Source organism: Rosa rugosa, chromosome 4 (assembly GCF_958449725.1).
Source record: "Rosa rugosa chromosome 4, drRosRugo1.1, whole genome shotgun sequence".
NCBI lineage: Eukaryota > Viridiplantae > Streptophyta > Magnoliopsida > Rosales > Rosaceae > Rosa > Rosa rugosa.
The window spans coordinates 5,958,938-5,977,939 of NC_084823.1; the positions used below are offsets into that span (position 1 = coordinate 5,958,938).

Consider the following 19,002-nt stretch of genomic DNA (forward strand, 5'->3'; position numbering starts at 1 on the left):
AAGCATTGAGAGAAATTCCCAAAATAATATCAAGAGTCTCCACAAAATCTATGTATTCTAACATGCATAAACTAGCAAAGAGTACTTAACTAGCTACTCCATTTTGTTTGACATAATGTAAAGATAACTCGAACACGAAACATCAGTACGAGTAATGCAGCTTTCCCATTAATGTTGCCAACTAGAATTAAGAACGGGAACACTTAGTTTCATCATACCACTAGGAGCTTGCCACCATTTGACAACTTGTTACCTAACTAGGGTACAAAGGCACACAAGGTGCACAAATTGGGACAGAGCCCACGTCACCCTATCACCCTAGGCCCAAGTCGAGGACTGTGAGGAGCATCGTACCGGAAGCTCGCTTGGACAACCACCGCCTTCCTTCCACACATCCTCACCCTGACCTCCACCTCCGCAACGTGAGCCGACCGACCCAACTCTGATTTGGGGGAAATTCATGCTGGAATTGAACCCACACATCCAATCCTCTTATGTCACCCGTCTAGGTTATCACATATATCAGGTGAAAAAAAAAAATTAAAGTTCAAGATTAAGCTAAATCAAGTTTATAATTCATAAAGATATAGTACAAGCGTCAGATGAGTATTTGACACGTGGACAATAGACAAGTAATTTGTTACCCAAAGTTCTGATTTGCCCCAGCTAGGTTGGAGAATGTGTTGAAAGCTTTGAGTCTAAATCCATGTCAAGTTGTCAAACTAGCAAGCAACCATGGTATGATAATGCCCCAATGTTCTTGCCAAAAACTGGGTAATGTGATGGAAGCTTTGAGACATTACATATCATTTCTACAAGACCAATCTCAAAGCCCATATAGGTTTTGGGTCAACTGGGCGAGGCCCAAGAAGAGACATATTAAACCAAGTATGTGATAAATACATTGAAACTTGGATTATAGGCCAGCTGCCTAGCAATGTGCAAGAACCTCATCCACCGGCAACCATCAGCAGCCAAGTATGACCACGAGAATCTGATTCTAGAACATTTTTCCATTTTAAAAACTTGCAAAAATGCACCCAAATCTTTCCCATTGTATTTTTTTTTTAATACCTTTGTAGGAAAAATGTGCATACGGTAACATTTCCATCTAGTCAGTATTTGTATTAAAGTCAACGAAGGTATCTCACAAAACTAAATTAATCTCTTCCCGCAAACTCACGATTCTAAAAACCTCTTAAACATGCTGGTCACAAATTAATAGAAATTGAGACTCAAATGCTAGATATGTGGGTTTTATATTAGACCGCTCGACTAATCTTACAACATCAGACGAGTTCTTATAATTATAATTGATTTTTTTTTTTAAATTTCTTTTATCACCAAAAATTGTTTTCAATCTTAACCTTTTATCACTAAAAATCTCGATCATTCGATATAAAATTACTGCACGCATTCCGTGACCACCGCTCCGCAGCAATTTGTCAATACCAAAAATTTCCAACCTCACCAATTACGACCGCAGTAACGCAGTAAAAATACTCACACCTTACACTGTAAGACCTATCCCCCTGGTCCTTGAGTCGCCCACCCTGTCTTTCTCGATCGCTCTCTTTCTGCTTTGGCTACCCAATAAGATAAAACGCTAGCGCAGCTGAGGTAGATCGCTTCCTCCTCCTCCTCCTCTTCCACTAATGGCGGAGCCGCAAGCCGACAAACACCAAACCCTAGCTGAGGTACCCCTCTCTAATCTTCTTCTCTTTGCCGCAGTTTTCATTTTCCGTAGTCACTGTTTTCGTTCGATCTACTCATACCTCTGTTCAAATTTAAAGAATTTTGGGAATTTTTGCGTCCGTTTCTGGATCTAGTATGCTTCGATTTCAACGATTCTATATAGATGAATTCCTTTTTTTTTTTTGAAGCCATATGAGGGATTGATTTTTCGTGCGAATCAGATGAAGCGTGCAAGGTTTACTTGAAAATTTGATTGGGTGTCTTTGTTTTTGGATTTCCTGCTGGCTGAGTTGTAGGGATGGGATTTGGTGTGTAAAATGCAATTAGGTACTCTTGCTTTGACAAGTGTTGGGTGTGTGTTGACCGAATCGGTGCGATGTGCATTTCTGTTTATTTTGAATTATATTAATTGAACTGTTTAGCAACAATTTGATTCTTGGATTATAGAGGAGCATTTTTAGGCTAGTGTATTAATGAAGCTCGCCGGGGCTATTAGGCTGTTAAAGAATTAAACAAAAAATGTGGTTATTTTGGATTGAATAACATCTCTTTAGAAGAGACCCGCTGAGGGAAGATGAGATTGGAGCGCAGCATGGTCAGGATGATCAAGTTTAGAGTATGTTTTATATGGTAGTACGGAGTAATCTTGTTATGTATGCTTTCTGATTATACGATTGTGTGGGGGTTCTTCTGGTACCCACATACTTGGTAATCACGGTAGATGGTAGTGCCCATTACCTTTGAACTGCAAAATTTTCCCACCTAGTAAGTATGGACTTTTGTGATGGAGTTGGGCAATGTATGTTCGTGATAGTTTTCTTGCTGGTTGATGCACACCATGTTGTTTGCTGGAGAATATTAATTTGGTTCCACTCACCACCAGTTACCTTTAATATGCTTTGTTATAAATCTCCTTCTGGATTCCATTCTTTTAATGATATCAAACAACGTGGTTGAAATATTTTTCTGTCATACTTTGACTTGTAGCAATACGCATTGGAGAAACCAGATGTGGTAACCAAGCCTGTTGAAGTAAAAGTGGTTGAGACCCCGGACAATGTACCTTCCAAGGAAGTTGTCTCTGAGAAAGCTGAGGAAGCACCTGCTGCTCCAGAAGAAAGTCCAGTAGTTACACCAGCTAGTGAAGAAACCAGTGAAGTCATTCCTACTGTTGCTGAAACTGAAACCAAACCTGCCTCTGAAGACAGCAGTGAAGCAGCTCCTGAAGAAAGCAGTGATAGTACTGAAACATCTGTTGACCAAGAAGCAGTTGAAGAGACACCTGAAATTAAGGTTAATCTGCAGCTACAATTATCAGAGATTATTTTCTTTTGATGGCTAGTGCTTCTTATTCACTTTTCTTATATATGTTTGATCTGTTCATTGACATTCTTGTTTTGTGTCCAGATTGAGACAGCACCAGCAGATTTCCGTTTCCCAACTACAAATCAGACCAGGCATTGCTTTACCCGATACGTAGAATATCATCGGTAAGTATAAAATGAAGTCCTCCTTTTCCTCTCTACTTATAGCCTAGCATGTTCTTGAGGTGTTTGACCAAAATTGTCTCGAATATTTTCACGATCATCAGGTGCATAGCTGCAAAGGGGGAAGAAGCTCCAGAGTGTGATAAATTTAAAAAGTACTATCGTTCTCTTTGCCCCGGTGAATGGGTATGTAACTTCTATTCGAGTTTTTTCATTTATCCACTTTGTCAGATGAACTTCTTTGGATTTTATTTTCCTAATTTAAATCCATATTAGAAGTATGGCTTTTGCATCCTGAATATGTCATGTGTATGATGTTCGTAGTTTATTGTAATTAAGTTGTTTCTACCATAGAACCATTCTTTATGCTAAATATCTAATTCAAGTTCTGACAAACTGTTATGGCAAGAAACATGCTCAGTTTTTAGCCCCTATATGGTCCAGGGCTTTTGGCAAGTGTGTGTTGCACTTAGGGTCAGGATTCAAAACAAAATGTAGACAAGGGCAATGAGTTTTATAGGATTTCCTTTTTGCCAATCTTTAAGCATTCTATTTATATGGTTTCTGTATTTATCCCCTTGAAAAGAAAGTCGTATATAATGTGAGTTGTATATAAAGTTATATCAATTGATTCTGCCCTGGTGTACATAAGGCAGTTGTGAAAAGTAGAAAAAATCTGTTGACAATGTTTTCTATATTAGCGACTTTGTAGATACTTTTTGTGTCTTATTTATCTTATTCAAGTTTTGCTGCTGGGTCTGAATGTGGTGAGGAAAATGTGTGGGTGGAGTGGAGTAGGTTATGTGTCTGCACACTCAGGTGGCTTTGTGTAATAGGCGCAAAATAGATAAGAGTTCTGTGTACAGAAACTAGCTGATCTTTGTTAATATAACTAATGGACATTCAGTTACAGCTGAAACTTTTACCACTGTGCTTGTTCTTATCTGCTATAATGTAATGCTTTCGTATTTCTTATGATTCTGGTCAGTGCACACGTGCTTGTTCTGTTGTTGAGCATGATCTTTTCAATATCTGCCCACCTGCTATAGATAGAACACTTGTCTTATCAATAGTTAGCTGCTTAGTTGCTTTCAGTTCTGTGTTCTTTAGCGGTTATCAGTTCTCTAGGGGTGACGCTTACTATTTGTGTATGCCAGGTGGATAGATGGAATGAGCAAAGGGAGAACGGAACCTTTCCAGGTCCTCTGTAGATGGTGCCTGCTTAATAACAAAGATATGGTTTGCAGTCTGCTGTTATATCCAAGTTTTTCCTCCAATAGATGAGTTTCTACAATGAGAGTGTTAACTCTCGGGGAATGTCCTATTTGAAACAATGAAAATAATAAGAAATTTTGGCTTGTCTCAACACACACAGAAATTGTAGCTCATGAAATCATGTTATTTCTTTTTTCATGGTAATTTTCCAAATTAGCTGTTGTACGATAATTGACTGAACCCTGCAAGGGAAACATAGCATTTGTTTTCAAGGTCTTACATCTTTTTAATAATTATCGTAGTGATATGCCAGGCATGAATGGTTTCAAGTTAAAGGAAGAGTTGTAAGGCGATTTAGTTAGAGAGAGACTAGATTAGCCTCCATATGCACTTAGACATCTGAATAATCTGATTCCATCAATTTGAATAATCCACTTAATTGTTGATGCCTGGCATCACTGTTCCTCATTCGTGACCATATGATTGGTTCTTGAAATTAAATTGCGCATTTAGAGTTTAGGGTCACTTTTCGGTTGTATATCTACATTTCGATCGTTCAGTTTTTAAGTACTAATAAATCATCTCTGCAAATTTTCAGCCAACTTGATGATCGTTAAGACATTAATAACTGCCCTAAAGCTAGTACAGTTCAGGTTGGACAGATTCAATTCGTCTATTGGTTTAAAAGAGTTAGATACCTTAACGATCATCAATTTGGCTGAAATTTTACAGAAATGATCTATACATTAGTACTTAAAAACTGAACGGTCGAGATGTGTATATGTGATCGAAAAGTGACCCTATATATAATCCTATCCAGAACGAGGTCTCGCTCTGAAATTAAAGTGCGCTTTTTTAGAGTTAGGGTCACTTTTCGGTCGTATATCCACATCTCGACCGTTCAGTTTTTAGGTACTAATGTATAGATCATCTCTGCAATATTTCAGCCAAATTGATGGTCATTAAGACATTAATAACTGCCTTAAAGCTATCATAATGGTCACTCTCTCATCCAGATATTCAGCAAGTTACAAGTAATCAACATTGCAGCCTAACAACATGGGATCTTCAAACATGAACCAATTGATCTTTCTCTATACGCCACCTTGGCATGGTGGCGTTGAACAATGGGTTCGCAGTTGAGAGGCTTGGAGTCCTTGACCCTTGTAATATGCCCTTACAAACATGGTTGCTCCATAATTGATCGCTGCTTTCGTCTATACAGGATCTCTGAAGCAGAACAGTGCGTACAAAGAAAAGGAACAGAATAGCAAATGAAGATCAATGGTTAGCTTCAACAAGGTGCAAGGAGAACTGGAGAACTCTCAAGAAACTTGGTAGCCAGATGGCTTGTTGAAGCATTGTATATGTTCTGGTCTAATTATAAATTGTAATGTGTACTTTGCCTCGTGGATTTCACAGCACAGGGGACGCATTATTGAGTAACATTTTTGATGTAGGATTTATCTATTTATTTTGATTTTCAACAAATTTCTTTTCCTTTTTCCTCCCTCGTACACAAGAAGGCCAAAAGGAACAAAACTACAACTTAGCTACTACGATTTCTGAAAATCCCAGAAGATGATGACCGATCATTTCTGGAAAATTCCGCAGCTTATAATCTGTATTAGTATTGAATCCCGTAGCAATCTAAAATTAGGTAACCAAACTCTCTCCGACTCCACCTTTGCTGTTCTTGGCTCTATGTTTCAGTCATCAATATGCAGGAAGCGGTTCAACTCCGCATTGATGAGTACACCTTGATGCCAGGAATCAGGGAACTTTGTTCAGACCAGGTGGTTAGTAACACAAGAGACATAGGATGGGAAAGCGAAACAATCTGTCAAGTCTCAACCAGTAGAACTCCCAGGAGAAAGGCACAATGCCATACCCACATAATTAACCATGGATTGGATGTCATTGCAATTTACAAGAACTTGAACATTCAGCCAAATTAAATTCAAGTTAAAAAAAAGATACAAAGCAGAGCAACAATTTAAGTAACTAAACAAACTGCATTAATCAATGATAGTAGAGGTTCAACACAATCATAATTGCAACCACAGCAAACGAGTCTTCAAGTTGTTAGGATTACACACTAAGCGGACCAAATAAAAACCCTAAAAACAACAACATTCCCCTAATCATGAATTCATGATTTGATTAATCAATGAAATCCCACCAAGACCCCCCTTTACACAGATCAACTTCTATTCCTTTGCTTAAGCCCTCTCGCCCCTGATTCTCCTGGCGAGCTGGATATCCTTGGGCATAATAGTGACGCGCTTGGCATGAATGGCACAGAGATTTGTGTCCTCAAACAACCCAACAAGGTAGGCCTCAGCCGCCTCCTGCAGTGCCAAAACAGCATGGCTCTGGAAACGCAGGTCAGTCTTGAAGTCCTGCGCAATCTCACGAACCAGCCTCTGGAACGGGAGCTTCCTGATCAGTAGCTCCGTGCTCTTCTGGTACTTGCGGATTTCACTGCAACATTTTCACAAACACAAAATGAGAACAACCTCCGGAACGAAACATAATCATACCATACAAAATATCCACAATCAGAATCGAAAAGCAACTACAATTTCGAAACATTATAATCGGAATGCTGCGGAAGGTAAGGTGGGTTTGATTACATACCGAAGGGCAACAGTTCCGGGGCGGTATCTGTGGGGCTTCTTCACACCTCCGGTGGTCGGGGCCGACTTACGAGCAGCCTGAAAAATTCACACAATTTCGTTTTCCATACTCAAAATTTCAAAATCTTTGATAAATAAAATGGAACAAGAACAAAATTAGGGTTAGGGTCTGAGATTAACGGGGTCAATTACGAACCTTGGTAGCCAATTGCTTCCTTGGAGCCTTGCCTCCGGTGGACTTACGAGCAGTCTGCTTGGTACGGGCCATCTGTAACCAAAATTAAACCTTAAAGATTAAAACCCTAATTCAATCCCAAAAAAAACCCCAAATTCAAACACAAACTAGAAACCCTAGCTTCGCAATTCCGGAAAGCAACCCAGCAATTAATCACAACCCAATTGAATTGAAGATGAAGAACGACGAATTCGAAAAGAAAGATTACCTTTTTCTTGTTTCTTGGACTCTTGCGATTTGGGGGAGAGAGGAAATTGGAAATCTCAGAAATTGAATTCAAGAAATTTTGGGTGAGAATTGAAAGGTCGTGGCTCTTTATATTTACGGAGAGACTTAACGTGGCGGCGGATGGGCCGGTTTGCTTTTTACAGTTTTGCCCCTCGGTGGGTGATCGGACGGTGATGAAGGGCGCCTGTTGTGTTTTTTATGACACTAATCGACGGTGAGAATGTATAGGTGGCCTATCTGCCACGGATTGTGAAACCAAGATACTCGTTTCCTATTGGCCAAAATGTTATTACACTCTCTCACGGAAGATTAACATGTAATTATGGTAAATTACGTTTTTGTTACTTGAAATATGATCTGGGTTCCGTTGTGATTAGTAGTATGAGCGCTTGGGCTTCCGGTTCCGGTTCCGGTTCGGTAACTCAACCCATCGTGCTTATCGGGTTGGGTTCATATGAATTTCATGCTGCATAGGGTTGTGTTGAGAAGTCATGTTTTATTGCTAATCGAGTTTTTCTTCATGCTAAATGAACTTCACATAGACCTCACTACATCCCATATTTAAATTTTGACAGTCAAACTACTGAATGCACCCCTTGAAAGTGACTAGAATACTATTTACAAAGCATATCCTTTAAAAAATAATAAAGATAAATTAGTTTACCCGCTACATCAACAATTGATTAAAAACATAAAAAATCAAATTTGTACTCTATTAGAATGAATGATTTTAAGTGTAACATTCAATGAGGTGAAAAGGGTCGATGGCGACACAAGGACCCGATGTTCGAAGCAGAGTGCCGAAATGTCTCGTAATCTAATCTGTAGAGGCGGCGGATTGCTTTGTGCTCCAATCTAGAAGTGCGGAGGAAAGAGTCTTTGAGACGGCGGACGAGGTTGGATCGCTGGTGATGCAGATGGAGGGCGACTCACCTCAAGTTGGGTGCCCAGATCAGTTAGGTGGCACAAGTCAATTGGGCCCAAATCAGTTAGTGAGGTTTGGATGCCCAAAACATTTGGGATTGTTTGTTGGTTTAAGGCCCGAGTGTGGGTAAAATAAATGGGCTCTAGTTCCATGAGTTATTGTATTTGGGGTCCCAAAGGATTATTAATCCAACAACTATGCTTATGTTTATCATAGGTTTGATCGTAGCCTATTTACTATGTTTTCTTTTCATAGTGTATAGCCTCGTTTTTGTTTAAGTGAGCACTAGTTTTCTAATGAGTGGTGCTAACATACCACGTCCTAGACTTGTCCATAAAAATGACAAGAGAAAGTATGTATCCGTGTCATTCTAGCTTTAGTTGAATGAGAATTGATTGGTTTATTCAAAAAGGGAGATTGAAAACTAAAGCTCAGTTTTTTAGTTTTAGATACTCTATGGATTCTACGTGTGTCCTTAATAATGTGAAACTCTATGGATATTTTGATCTGTTGTCTAAGACATTAGAGTAATAGCTGTAAAGTTTGACATTATTTCGTGCTCTCATGTCCTTCTTAAGCCAATTTCACCACAATGTCATCACCGAGATTGGTCACAGAACTTCCAATGACCAAGTCTGGTCGAAGAGCATCCCTCTGTGACCCTCGCAGCGTTTGATTTAGATCAGTTTAGTTTAGGTTTAGGTTGCTCAAACTCCGGAAGGCTTTCGTTTGTAATTTCTTTTATCTTAAAAAAATTAAAAAAGTTCCTTTAAAAAAAAAAAAAAAGAAAAAAAAAAGTAAAGAAAGGAAAAATGAAGTAATTTTTTTTTTTTAAAGAAACAACAACAAAATTATACGATAAAATGATAAATTGCTTAAATATATAGTCCCCTCTTCTTCTCCAAGCACTATAGTTCCCTCGGCGTTTCACCCATTCGTGCAGGTCCACACAATCAGTAGCACAACAATGGGTTTTGGCGGGACTACCTTACAAACCCTCAAGCTGGCCGCAATTCCTTCACCTTCTTTTTCTTTCCGCTCCGTTTTCAACCCATTATCCAAAACCATCCTCTACCGCCATAGCCACACACAAAGGCCTCAAGCTCCTCTCTTCTTCGTTAAGGGTTTCTCAGTCTCGGCCGTACAAGCCACTTCCCCCGCAGCACCAAAAGCAACAAGCCCAGATGAGAAAGGTTCTCTCTTTTCCTAAACTCATTGGGTTTTGAATAAAGTAGAGTTCTTTAGATTTATGCTTAGTTAAAATAATTATTTCTTTAAGGGATTGTAGGTGTGAAACCGCAATGGAAAGCTGCGATAGATTTCAAGTGGATAAGGGAGAACAAGGATGCTGTTGCTGCCAATATAAACAAGAGGAACTCCAATGCCAATTTGGAACTTGTGCTTCAGCTCCACAATCAAATGTTGAATCTTCAAAAGGTCAAATTTTTCATTCAGTAATTAGTGATTGATTGCTATTGAGGTCTTGTAAGCATCTTGGTTTTTGCCTAGAGTTAGGACAAGGTAGTTATATACAACCAACTTCAAGCTAAAATTGTAGAATGCATCATAGAGTTACAAACAGAACACTAAGATTAATCCAATGTGACATATCACTAAATAGCAGCGGTTATTTGATGTGATATTATGTTGGGCGAATAGCTTAAGAGTTGATTGTATTGGAGCTTGGATTAGTTTCGTGTTGGTATTTTTAGCAAAGTGGTGTTTTCCTTCTCAATTTTATAGCTAATTGTCACTCACAGAAAGCAGGAAGTTGAGCGGCTTCGTGCGGAAAGGAATGCAGTGGCAAACAAGATGAAAGGGAAGTTGGAACCCTCCGAGCGTCAAAAACTCATAGAGGAAGGTATCATTGGATAAATTTTTGCTCTTCCCTTTTTTTGTATATACTATGTAGGTCACTTTCCAATTTAGCTTTTAGAGATTAGTTATTTAGATTTATGATGTTTTGCATGTAGGTAAGAATCTGAAGGAAGGCCTTCTTACATTGGAAGAAGACCTGCTTAAGCTTACTGGTGAGCTCCAACAGGAAGCACAATGTATACCAAATATGACTCATCCAGATGTCCCAATAGGCGGGGAGGACAGTTCAACTGTTAGAAAGACGGTCTCTCTCTCTCTCTCTCACACACACACACACACCCACACACCCCCCCAAACACTCAAGAGGGAGGTCCTGTGGTTCATTATGCATACAACCTCATCTGCTATGTGCTTTTGTAGGTAGGCAGCCCTCGCGAGTTTAACTTTCCTATCAAGGATCACCTTCAACTTGGAAAGGATCTAGATCTTTTTGATTTTGATGCTGCTGCAGAGGTACTGTTTTTGTTTCAACTACTGCCTTAAAGAGACTCTAGCTAGATGGTAATTGAGGTTGCTGTTTAGTTTCTAACATTAGAATTTACGTAGGACTTTGGTTTGGTCTGGAGATATCTTTCATGGATCTGTATCGGACAAATTGGAAGATTTGATCAATCCTTTGGTCCTCCTTATATAAAATTAAGCCTTAAAATATTCCCAAGAAAATGGCTGAAGGACATATTGGCTCCATTTGACAAGGGAAAGGAATTGGTTTCTCTTATCTGTACAACTAAGATCTGGCTTCTTTCTACAGGTCAGTGGCTCAAAATTCTACTATCTTAAGAATGAAGCAGTGATGCTAGAGATGGGTCTTATCAACTGGACGCTCTTGGAAGTCATGAAACGGGGCTTCACACCTTTAACAACCCCAGAGATTGTAAGGTCCTCTGTTGTTGAAAAATGTGGTTTCCAACCCCGTGGAGCAAATACCCAGGTTAGTTCACTCAGTCTCTAAACATAGCCTGCTGGAAATGAAATGCTGTCTTATCTGTGTTCAAACATAAACAGGTTTATTCTATTGAGGGTAGTGATCAATGCCTCATCGGCACTGCAGAGATTCCTGTTGGGGGAATTCACATGGATTCTATTCTTTCTGCATCAGTGTTACCTTTGAAATATGTGGCAGTCTCCCATTGCTTCCGTACTGAGGCAGGTGCTGCAGGTTCAGCAACAAGGTAAATTATCAGCACATATATTTCTTTTGTTGTCAATGACCTCATATATCTTTTTCCCCTGTGTATATGGACTTGAATATCTTAAATTAGATTCTAAAGTGTTCAAGTATGACAGCTTTTGAATACATGGCCAAAATTGGTGCATCAATGTTTAGGCAAACTGCTAAGTACTCATAATATTTGTGATATGTTCCAGCATCCTAGTTCTATATAATATGCTCCTACCAACATTCTATTGCTGTACATGACATGTGTTAGTCTTCCATTCTACCCAACACAAAGGAGGTGCGGCATTGTATTACACAATGAACATCAAATCAAATGTTGTGCCCTGAGCCTTGAGCTTTCATCTCATCTCTTTCATGTTTGATGGTGAATTGGTGATAGGGATCTACTGTTTTTGTTATTTTTGGTGAGGCCTCAATGTTAATTTTGAATTACCAGAATGTAAGAGTGGAGTTTTTGAACACATACATAAATTTTTTAACAACTTGAGATGGTTTGTTTTGTACGTAGATTAAAATCTTAAATAAAAAGAAAAAGGAAATTTATTCTGTGTTGCTATGTCACTAGTAATTAAATAATTGGACTAATTTTATTTTACTATGTTTTACTTTGCAGTTAAAAGTATGGCATGATTGATCGTCGTTGGCCTTTTATTTTTATTTGCCTCTGTCGACAAGTGCATTTTCACCGATTTATCAGTTTCTCTAAACTATGTCCAAAATCAAACTTTTGGTATATCTCCTGCTTTTACAGTTTCTCCATATTGTGTAAGAAGGTTTACAAGTTCTGCCAAAAGGATGTGTTTTGTTCACCTTGTAAAGATTGAGATACCTTTCTGTTTGTCATATTGGGCACAACCTATACTCATAAGGTTTCTGGTTCCGATCATCTTGTGTGTATGTAGACTATATTCTTTGGGACTTCGGGTTTCAGTCAACGTCCAGTAAATTTCTTGTATTCTCCATTCAGGGGTCTGTATCGAGTCCACCAGTTCAGCAAGTTGGAGATGTTTATATTATGCCAACCAGAGGAGAGTGACTTTTACCATGAAGAGCTCATAAAAATTGAAGAAGATCTATTCTCATCACTAGGATTACATTATAAGTGAGGACTTGTACACACACTTCTCATTATTCACATGATTTGGTTTCTGTGTTTTTGGTAATGGTAAGTTTCTTGACAGAACTCTGGACATGGCATCTGGGGATTTAGGTGCACCGGCTTATCGTAAATTTGATATTGAGGCATGGATGCCTGGTTTAGCGCGGTTTGGTGAGGTACTCTCTCTCTCTCTCAGTTTTCAAAAGCTTTCTTTCAGTCTAATTTCAATTGCGATTTTAATACTCTATGATTGTGAAACTAGGGTTTGAAGCTTTCCTATGGTTAATCTTGAGAATTAGGAATTTTTTACAGTTCGACTCTAAAGTAAAAAATAAAAAAATTAAAGACTATGGGTCGGATGACAGGGATCTTAGGTTCACTACACCAGAAGATTTATGTGTTTGATTTTATCTGTAAGGATATAAATTGTAGAGCTGTTCTGAAATCTTGTAATTCCATATGAATGGTGGACAGATATCAAGCGCATCAAACTGTACAGACTACCAAAGTCGCCGTCTTGGGATCCGGTATCGTTCTTCAGAACCAGCATCTACAAATCCTAAAAAGGGTAAAGGCAACCTCTCTCCACCACAATTTGTTCATACATTAAATGCAACAGCATGTGCAGTACCACGAATGATCGTCTGCCTGCTGGAAAATAACCAGCAAGAAGATGGCTCTGTCGTTATTCCTGAGCCATTGAGGCCATTTATGGGTGGCATAGAGCTTATACAACCTAAATCTAGATAGGATGGTAAGATTATTGCACTTATTTCTAATTTGCAAATTGTTTTTGATGGATATTCTTTGGTTACAGTCTTACAGATCAAGCATAACAGAACAAATAAATTAATTAAAAAAAAACTGCAAATGTGTTGGAGTCATTTTTTTTTTCATTTCCGAGTGTATTTGGAATCTTTTCCAAAGATGCGCCCATGTACTTAATGTTTTGTGTTCTGTCATAGATTGAGGAAATCACACCATTGTAACAAGCCTTGTCCTCTTGGATTTAATCTGTTACATAAGATGATTGAGCGAGGAGCAAATCTTGGATTTGTGTGGATTTTCATAAGAAATGTTGCAAGAATGAAGGATTGACTGGAGTTGGAATTGCTGTAATGGTGATTGAGCTCTCTAAAATTTGAGTCTTGCTGTAATCAGAATCAATTACCAACCAACAATGAGAACTAAACTCTTAACAAGATACTCTCTCAGATTTTGAGAAGATTAAAGACAATCATATTCTTGTTTATTTTCAGATTTGACAAAGGAGAGGTTGGTGCAGAATTCAGGTTGATATTTCTTTTCTTTTGTTTCAAGTATGATCACATGTCACAAAGTCTTTTGCAAGTCCTTTTCAATGCCCAAATGAAAAATAAAACATAGACGTCAACCGGCTAGTTGTCAGGCTTGCCTCTAAAAAAGAATATATAAAAATAGCGAGCTGTCTATGTTTAAGGTGTAGTTTTGAGATTTACATTTACGACATATTTGAGAAGCTTTTAAATACCTAATAGTATTCTTTTAATTAGAAAAAATCGCTGTTGTATTAGAAATTACTTCTCAAAATCAATTTCAAGTGCTTATAAAACCTACACATGATATCTTTTACAATTTTTTTGTTAATTAATATTTTTAATTAATTTAAATTGCTTTTTGGTCGACGAAATACAATCCCAAATAGACCTTTAGATGAGTTGGACTAGCCTTTAACACACTCATCTAACTTGCCAATACTTCCTTCACTTTAGCCCTTCGAATTGCCTTGTAGGTATGTGTTTTCCGGTGCTGTGTCACTCTCTACAACTATGATGCAGTCGGAAAGTAACCATAGGTTTACAAGCAATGAACTTAAAACAATGATTCTGGAGTCCACAGAGATAAATGAGAAAACTCTCAATTTAATTGATAATATGATAAAAGATAGGTTCTGCAGCCGTTTAAGGTTGCTTATATATGAGAAAAGAAACCCTAGGGCGACTAACAATGAAACCCTAAAGCCCACGGGTTAAAACAAAACAAACTAGGAAATCGAAATTCTGAAAAACAGTAAATTGCAGTTTTGAGGCCCTAAACGACCTTGAAAGCCCGAAAAAGCCCACACGTCGTGGCAAAGCAACGAGTTTTGTTCTTGGCGTCGTTCTATTTCCCGGAAAGCTATAGCAATCGCGATTTAGACATCGAATGCTAAAGTTGCAGCAAACCGGGTTTTCCTCCTTTTCCACGATCGAGCTGTTCTTCAATTCTTATCGCCATTCGCTTTACATCAAACTAGAATAACATCTTAGATGAATTCGGTTTGAATTTGCATGTGATGATAACCGCAGTAGACCAGCAGGCACAGACCTATGCAATGCTAGGTGAAGTGACATTTTTGAATTCTTAACCATCTGAATCAGTCATTGAGATAGCCAGTTGGGTTGCCAGATCGACAATTCCTGGTCCGAGAGATTGCCAGTTAATTGATCGGTAAGGTTATCGCCAGTTGGTTGGTCGGGTAAATCGCCGGTCAACTTGTCAGTGATGTCGGGGGTCAGTTGGTCAGGGAGGGGGCAAATTAATTGGCTGGCAACATGAATGTTAGGTAGCAATAGCATATTTACATTATTGACGAAGTCGTATGAATCTCGGCCACGTTCATGTCATTTCTGATCGAATCTTATGCTTAGTTTGTTTATCTCACAATTAACAACCATACTATCACATTCATGTCAGACTCATTAAGACAGGCTAATTAACTAGCTAGATTAACCTACCGACGCCACCTTGTATGATCATTAATATGTTTGTTTGTTTAGCTCGTATTTTAATTAACAAGTCATTTTATAATAATCAACCAAGTCACTCTGAAAATGATAATTAAGCCAGCATTCATATTCGACTCTGGTTGGCTCCGTTGTTTCTTTGTTGCTTTAGTTTAATGTTTAATCCCAAGTTGACTAATAATCAATTTCTTTGTTAGCTGGCACTTTATCGGAGAGAAAGATGTTTAATCCCAACTAGTCATATCATAATAACCTATCACTGTGGAGCACTGTGGGCACTGACGTCTGTAATGCGGTACGATCTTTCTTCACCTCTGGCAATCTTACACGTGAGGTGAATTTCACCCACATAACTTTGATTCCAAAGGTACAGGAGCCGAAACTTATGACAGATTTACGTCCCATAGCATTGTGCAATGTTCTGTATAGGATTTGCTCGAAAGTTATGGCAAACAGATTAAAAGGTATGTTGGGAAAGGTGATTTCTCCATTACAAAGTGCCTTTGTGCCAGGACGATTGATTTCAGATAATACTTTAGTGGCAACGGAAGTGGCTCACTTTCTCCATAATGAACGAAGGGGGGCAACAAAGGAGCACTTCTCTTTGAAGCTGGACATTAGTAAGGCTTATGACAGGCTTGAGTGGAGTTTTCTTAGCGGTATCCTTTTAAAGCTGGGATTTGCTGAGGCATGGGTGGAGTTGGTAATGATCAGCATTCAAACAGTAAGCTATTCTTTTCTCTTAAATGGAGAAGTTCGGGGTTATGTGAAGCCAACTAGGGGAATAAGGCAAGGCGATCCTTTGTCTCCATATTTATTCATTTTGTGTGGAGAGGGTTTGACGTCACTACTGGAACATTTTGTGGACCGTCAATGGCTGCAAGGTCTTCAAATTAATTCTCAAGCGCCGGTGTTACACCATTTACTATTCGCGGATGATAGTTTTTTGTTTGGGACTGCAACTGAGGAAGAGTGTCAGCAGATCCGCAACATTCTGCATACATATGAGATTGCTTCAGGTCAAAGGGTAAATTTACAAAAGAGTGAAGTTGCTTTTAGTCGGGGAATGGACATGAGGAGGCAAGAGTTTCTTGCACACATGTTGGGAGTGAAAAGGGTCGACAAACATGATCGTTATCTGGGATTACCCACACATGTAGGTCGGAAAAAATCAGCTGCATTCAACTATTTGAAGGAGAAACTCACGAAGAAGGAGGTGAGCTGGAGAGCTAAGTTACTAAGTGGTGCAGGAAAGGAAATCTTAATAAAGGCGGTGGGGCAATCAGTCCCGATGTATGTGATGAATTGTTATAAGTTGCCTTTAGGTCTGTGCGACGATCTACATCAGTTATGTGCAGGTTTCTGGTGGGGCGATTTGGAAGAAAAGAACAAAATCCATTGGAGGTCATGGGACCGTCTGTGTATGTCTAAACAAGATGGTGGTATGGGGTTTAAAAACCTTCACTGGTTTAACATGGCTATGCTTGCGAAACAAAGTTGGAGATTACTCCAACATCCAGACTCTCTGATAGCGCAGCTGTACAAGGCTATCTATTTTTATAATTGTGATTTGGAGCAAGCTGAGGTAGGGAGCTCACCTTCCTTTTCTTGGCGTAGTATATGGGAAGCAAGGCAAGTCCTATTTCGAGGACTTCGGTGGCAGATCGGGGATGGAACTAAAGTGGAGATTTGGAAGCATAATTGGATTCCTGATGTGTATCCTCGCTGCCCTTCATCTCCACCTTCACATGATGCGCCCAGATTTGTAGCAGAGCTTATTGATCCTATTACTCGGATGTGGGATATAGACATGTTGCAGCGACATTTTAGTCCAGCGGATGTGGAGTTAATACTCACCATACCACTCAGCCAGGTTCCAAGAGATGATACACAGGTCTGGCATTTTAATAAGAAAGGTTTTTTTACAACTCACAGTGCTTATTATGTTGCGAAAGATTTAGCTTTGGGTTTGGTTCTTGCACCTAAACCCCCTATAGATCCTTTGAGGGTAGTTTGGAAGACAATTTGGAGTGCAAACGTGCCTGGTAAAGTGGCTCTACATGCTTGGAGATTGTTCAGCAATATTCTGCCTACTCGGGTGAGTCTTAGCGCAAAAGGATATACAGGTCCATTGGACTGCAGCTTATGTGTGCATAATTACGAGGACAGTAGACATTTATTTATGGACTGCCCTCATGCTACTGAGATCTGGACTCAGGCTGGTGTGCGTTGGTCGGGCGGGAATGTTGATTCTATCCAAGCGTGGGTTATGGCTTTAATACCTACTCTATCCAAAGAAGAATTGAATAAGGTGCTGATGTTGTTGTGGGGTATATGGAAGAATAGAAATGCTCAAGTTTGGGAACAGAAAGGTAAGCATGCTTCTGACACATTGTTGTTGACGTTGGGATGGTATGAAGAGTACAAGAAGTATCATGTGGTTTCAAGAAGACAGAGGCCCCCACCTTCACATTGGATTGTTCCAGCTCCAGGCCAGTACAAAATGAATTGTGATGGAGCTTATCAAGCATCTTCCAGACGTGGTGGAGGAGGCTATGTCATGCGTGACAGTGCAGGCAGCTTTATAGCGGGACAGACGAAGCCATATGGCTTGCTTACATCACCTTTTCATGCTGAATTGCTAGCTCTTAGGGACGGTATATTGCTAGCTCGATCGCTGCATCACGAAGAGGTGGTGTTTGAGAGTGATTGCTCACTGCTAGTCCAAGTTATCCACTCTCCTTCGCAGGATCTAACCACTATGAATATACTAATTGAGGAAGTTAGACAACTGCTGCAAGATCACCGGGGATACAGTGTCCTGCATGTCCGGCGCGAAGCTAATATAGTTGCACATACCTTAGCGACCCATGCGCTAAGGTCTAGAGAAAGTCAAGTGTAGTTTGTACTAGCTCCCGAATTGATAAGGGATGCCATTCGAAACGATGTAATCGTTATCTGATTTAATGAAATTAATTTTCAAAAAAAAAAAATAATAACCTATCAAGTCATTTTTATCGGAGAGCAAGATGCCGATTTCATCGTCGATGCAATCTCTTTCATCGAAGATTCTGCTATCCATTGACTAGCAGGGTAGCAGATCAATCAAGTAAACTCAAAGTCCTTCGAATTAAAATAAATCACACTCTCGCATCATCATCATTCCCATCGAATGCGCTGCATAATTTCTTTGCGCACGTGAAGCAATAATCCAAGAAGTTCCAAGTCTTCTAAAAAAGTTAAAACGCGCGCGGAGATTGATTATAAGATGAGTCTCCTCCATAGATTATTGCTTCTTGGCCAGTGCGCCTAATCACCTAATGTTCACATGGCCGACTGGTTTTATTAAATATGTTCAGGAAACGGGGCCTAAATTATCACCTACGAAAAAAGAAAAAGAAAAGACAGAGTCTTCCAAGTTCAAGTAAAAAAGAAAATGGGAAAGCAGTAGCTGCTTTGCAAGGGCGCCTCGCGAGTGTTGGTCGTTCTTTCACTAATGATTTAACACCAGAAGCAAGCAAGAGAAAGAGCGAAGAGAACATATGAAGCATGGTTTGGCTCCAGTTCTTCAAAGCAATTCTCTCATCTTTTTCCTTCTTCTTTTGTATTTTTGTTGATTGCGATTTCATCTTCTTCTGCTCTGCTTAACAACTAAA

The 19,002-nt window shown here is 39.3% G+C and overlaps 4 protein-coding genes across 15 annotated transcripts in view; 3 read left to right on the forward strand and 1 right to left on the reverse strand.

Annotated features, from left to right (window-relative positions):
- The first annotated feature begins 1,531 nt into the window (after window positions 1-1,531).
- LOC133706597 (cytochrome c oxidase subunit 6b-1) lies at window positions 1,532-4,669 on the forward strand. Its single transcript, XM_062132124.1, has 5 exons — window positions 1,532-1,697; window positions 2,683-2,988; window positions 3,103-3,185; window positions 3,287-3,368; window positions 4,340-4,669. Exons 1-5 carry the CDS (start codon window positions 1,656-1,658, stop codon window positions 4,391-4,393), a joined length of 567 nt encoding a protein of 188 aa, XP_061988108.1. The 5' UTR covers window positions 1,532-1,655; the 3' UTR covers window positions 4,394-4,669.
- A 1,723-nt stretch (window positions 4,670-6,392) lies between these two features.
- LOC133742644 (histone H3.3) lies at window positions 6,393-7,611 on the reverse strand. The gene is made up of 4 exons (XM_062170332.1): window positions 7,480-7,611; window positions 7,233-7,304; window positions 7,038-7,114; window positions 6,393-6,881 (listed from the first exon to the last, which is right to left on the reverse strand). The coding sequence occupies exons 2-4, from the start codon at window positions 7,302-7,304 to the stop codon at window positions 6,620-6,622; spliced, it is 411 nt and encodes a 136-aa protein (XP_062026316.1). The 5' UTR covers window positions 7,480-7,611; the 3' UTR covers window positions 6,393-6,619.
- A 1,705-nt stretch (window positions 7,612-9,316) lies between these two features.
- On the forward strand, window positions 9,317-13,880 carry LOC133742642 (serine--tRNA ligase, chloroplastic/mitochondrial). 4 transcript variants are annotated; one of them, XM_062170329.1, is made up of 11 exons: window positions 9,317-9,617; window positions 9,704-9,861; window positions 10,192-10,285; window positions 10,398-10,546; window positions 10,663-10,755; window positions 11,054-11,233; window positions 11,308-11,474; window positions 12,450-12,584; window positions 12,664-12,757; window positions 13,056-13,335; window positions 13,547-13,880. In XM_062170329.1, the coding sequence occupies exons 1-10, from the start codon at window positions 9,392-9,394 to the stop codon at window positions 13,329-13,331; spliced, it is 1,572 nt and encodes a 523-aa protein (XP_062026313.1). In that variant the 5' UTR covers window positions 9,317-9,391; the 3' UTR covers window positions 13,332-13,335; window positions 13,547-13,880. The 4 variants fall into 4 exon arrangements, with proteins under 4 accessions (XP_062026313.1, XP_062026312.1, XP_062026314.1 ...); XM_062170328.1 differs by lacking the exon at window positions 13,547-13,880 and having other exon boundaries at window positions 13,056-13,431; XM_062170330.1 differs by lacking the exon at window positions 13,547-13,880 and having other exon boundaries at window positions 9,713-9,861; window positions 13,056-13,431.
- A 4,766-nt stretch (window positions 13,881-18,646) lies between these two features.
- LOC133707372 (uncharacterized) overlaps window positions 18,647-19,002 on the forward strand; it is a 41,038-nt gene continuing 40,682 nt past the window's right edge. For 6 of the 9 annotated variants that reach the window (XM_062132932.1, XM_062132935.1, XM_062132934.1 and 3 more), the window contains exon 1: window positions 18,651-18,898. The gene's annotated coding sequence lies outside the window, so the exon portion shown is untranslated. Of the gene's footprint in view, window positions 18,899-19,002 lie in introns of all 9 variants that reach the window. The other 3 variants (XM_062132939.1, XM_062132938.1, XM_062132940.1) reach the window with 3 other exon arrangements.

What these genes read in the sequence shown, in the direction of transcription:
- LOC133742642 (XM_062170329.1), top strand. Translation starts at nt 9,392, where the DNA reads ATGGGTTTTGGCGGGACTACCTTACAAACCCTCAAGCTGGCCGCAATT. An exon ending in ATTTTGATGCTGCTGCAGAG is followed by an intron (nt 10,756 to 11,053) that starts GTACTGTTTTTG and finishes TTCTTTCTACAG; the next exon opens with GTCAGTGGCTCAAAATTCTA. An exon ending in GTTTAGCGCGGTTTGGTGAG is followed by an intron (nt 12,758 to 13,055) that starts GTACTCTCTCTC and finishes AATGGTGGACAG; the next exon opens with ATATCAAGCGCATCAAACTG.
- LOC133706597 (XM_062132124.1), top strand. Translation starts at nt 1,656, where the DNA reads ATGGCGGAGCCGCAAGCCGACAAACACCAAACCCTAGCTGAG. An exon ending in CGATACGTAGAATATCATCG is followed by an intron (nt 3,186 to 3,286) that starts GTAAGTATAAAA and finishes CACGATCATCAG; the next exon opens with GTGCATAGCTGCAAAGGGGG. An exon ending in CTCTTTGCCCCGGTGAATGG is followed by an intron (nt 3,369 to 4,339) that starts GTATGTAACTTC and finishes TGTGTATGCCAG; the next exon opens with GTGGATAGATGGAATGAGCA.
- LOC133742644 (XM_062170332.1), bottom strand. Translation starts at nt 7,304, where the DNA reads ATGGCCCGTACCAAGCAGACTGCTCGTAAGTCCACCGGAGGCAAGGCT. An exon ending in GGAAGCAATTGGCTACCAAG is followed by an intron (nt 7,115 to 7,232) that starts GTTCGTAATTGA and finishes TGAATTTTTCAG; the next exon opens with GCTGCTCGTAAGTCGGCCCC. An exon ending in CCCGGAACTGTTGCCCTTCG is followed by an intron (nt 6,882 to 7,037) that starts GTATGTAATCAA and finishes AAAATGTTGCAG; the next exon opens with TGAAATCCGCAAGTACCAGA.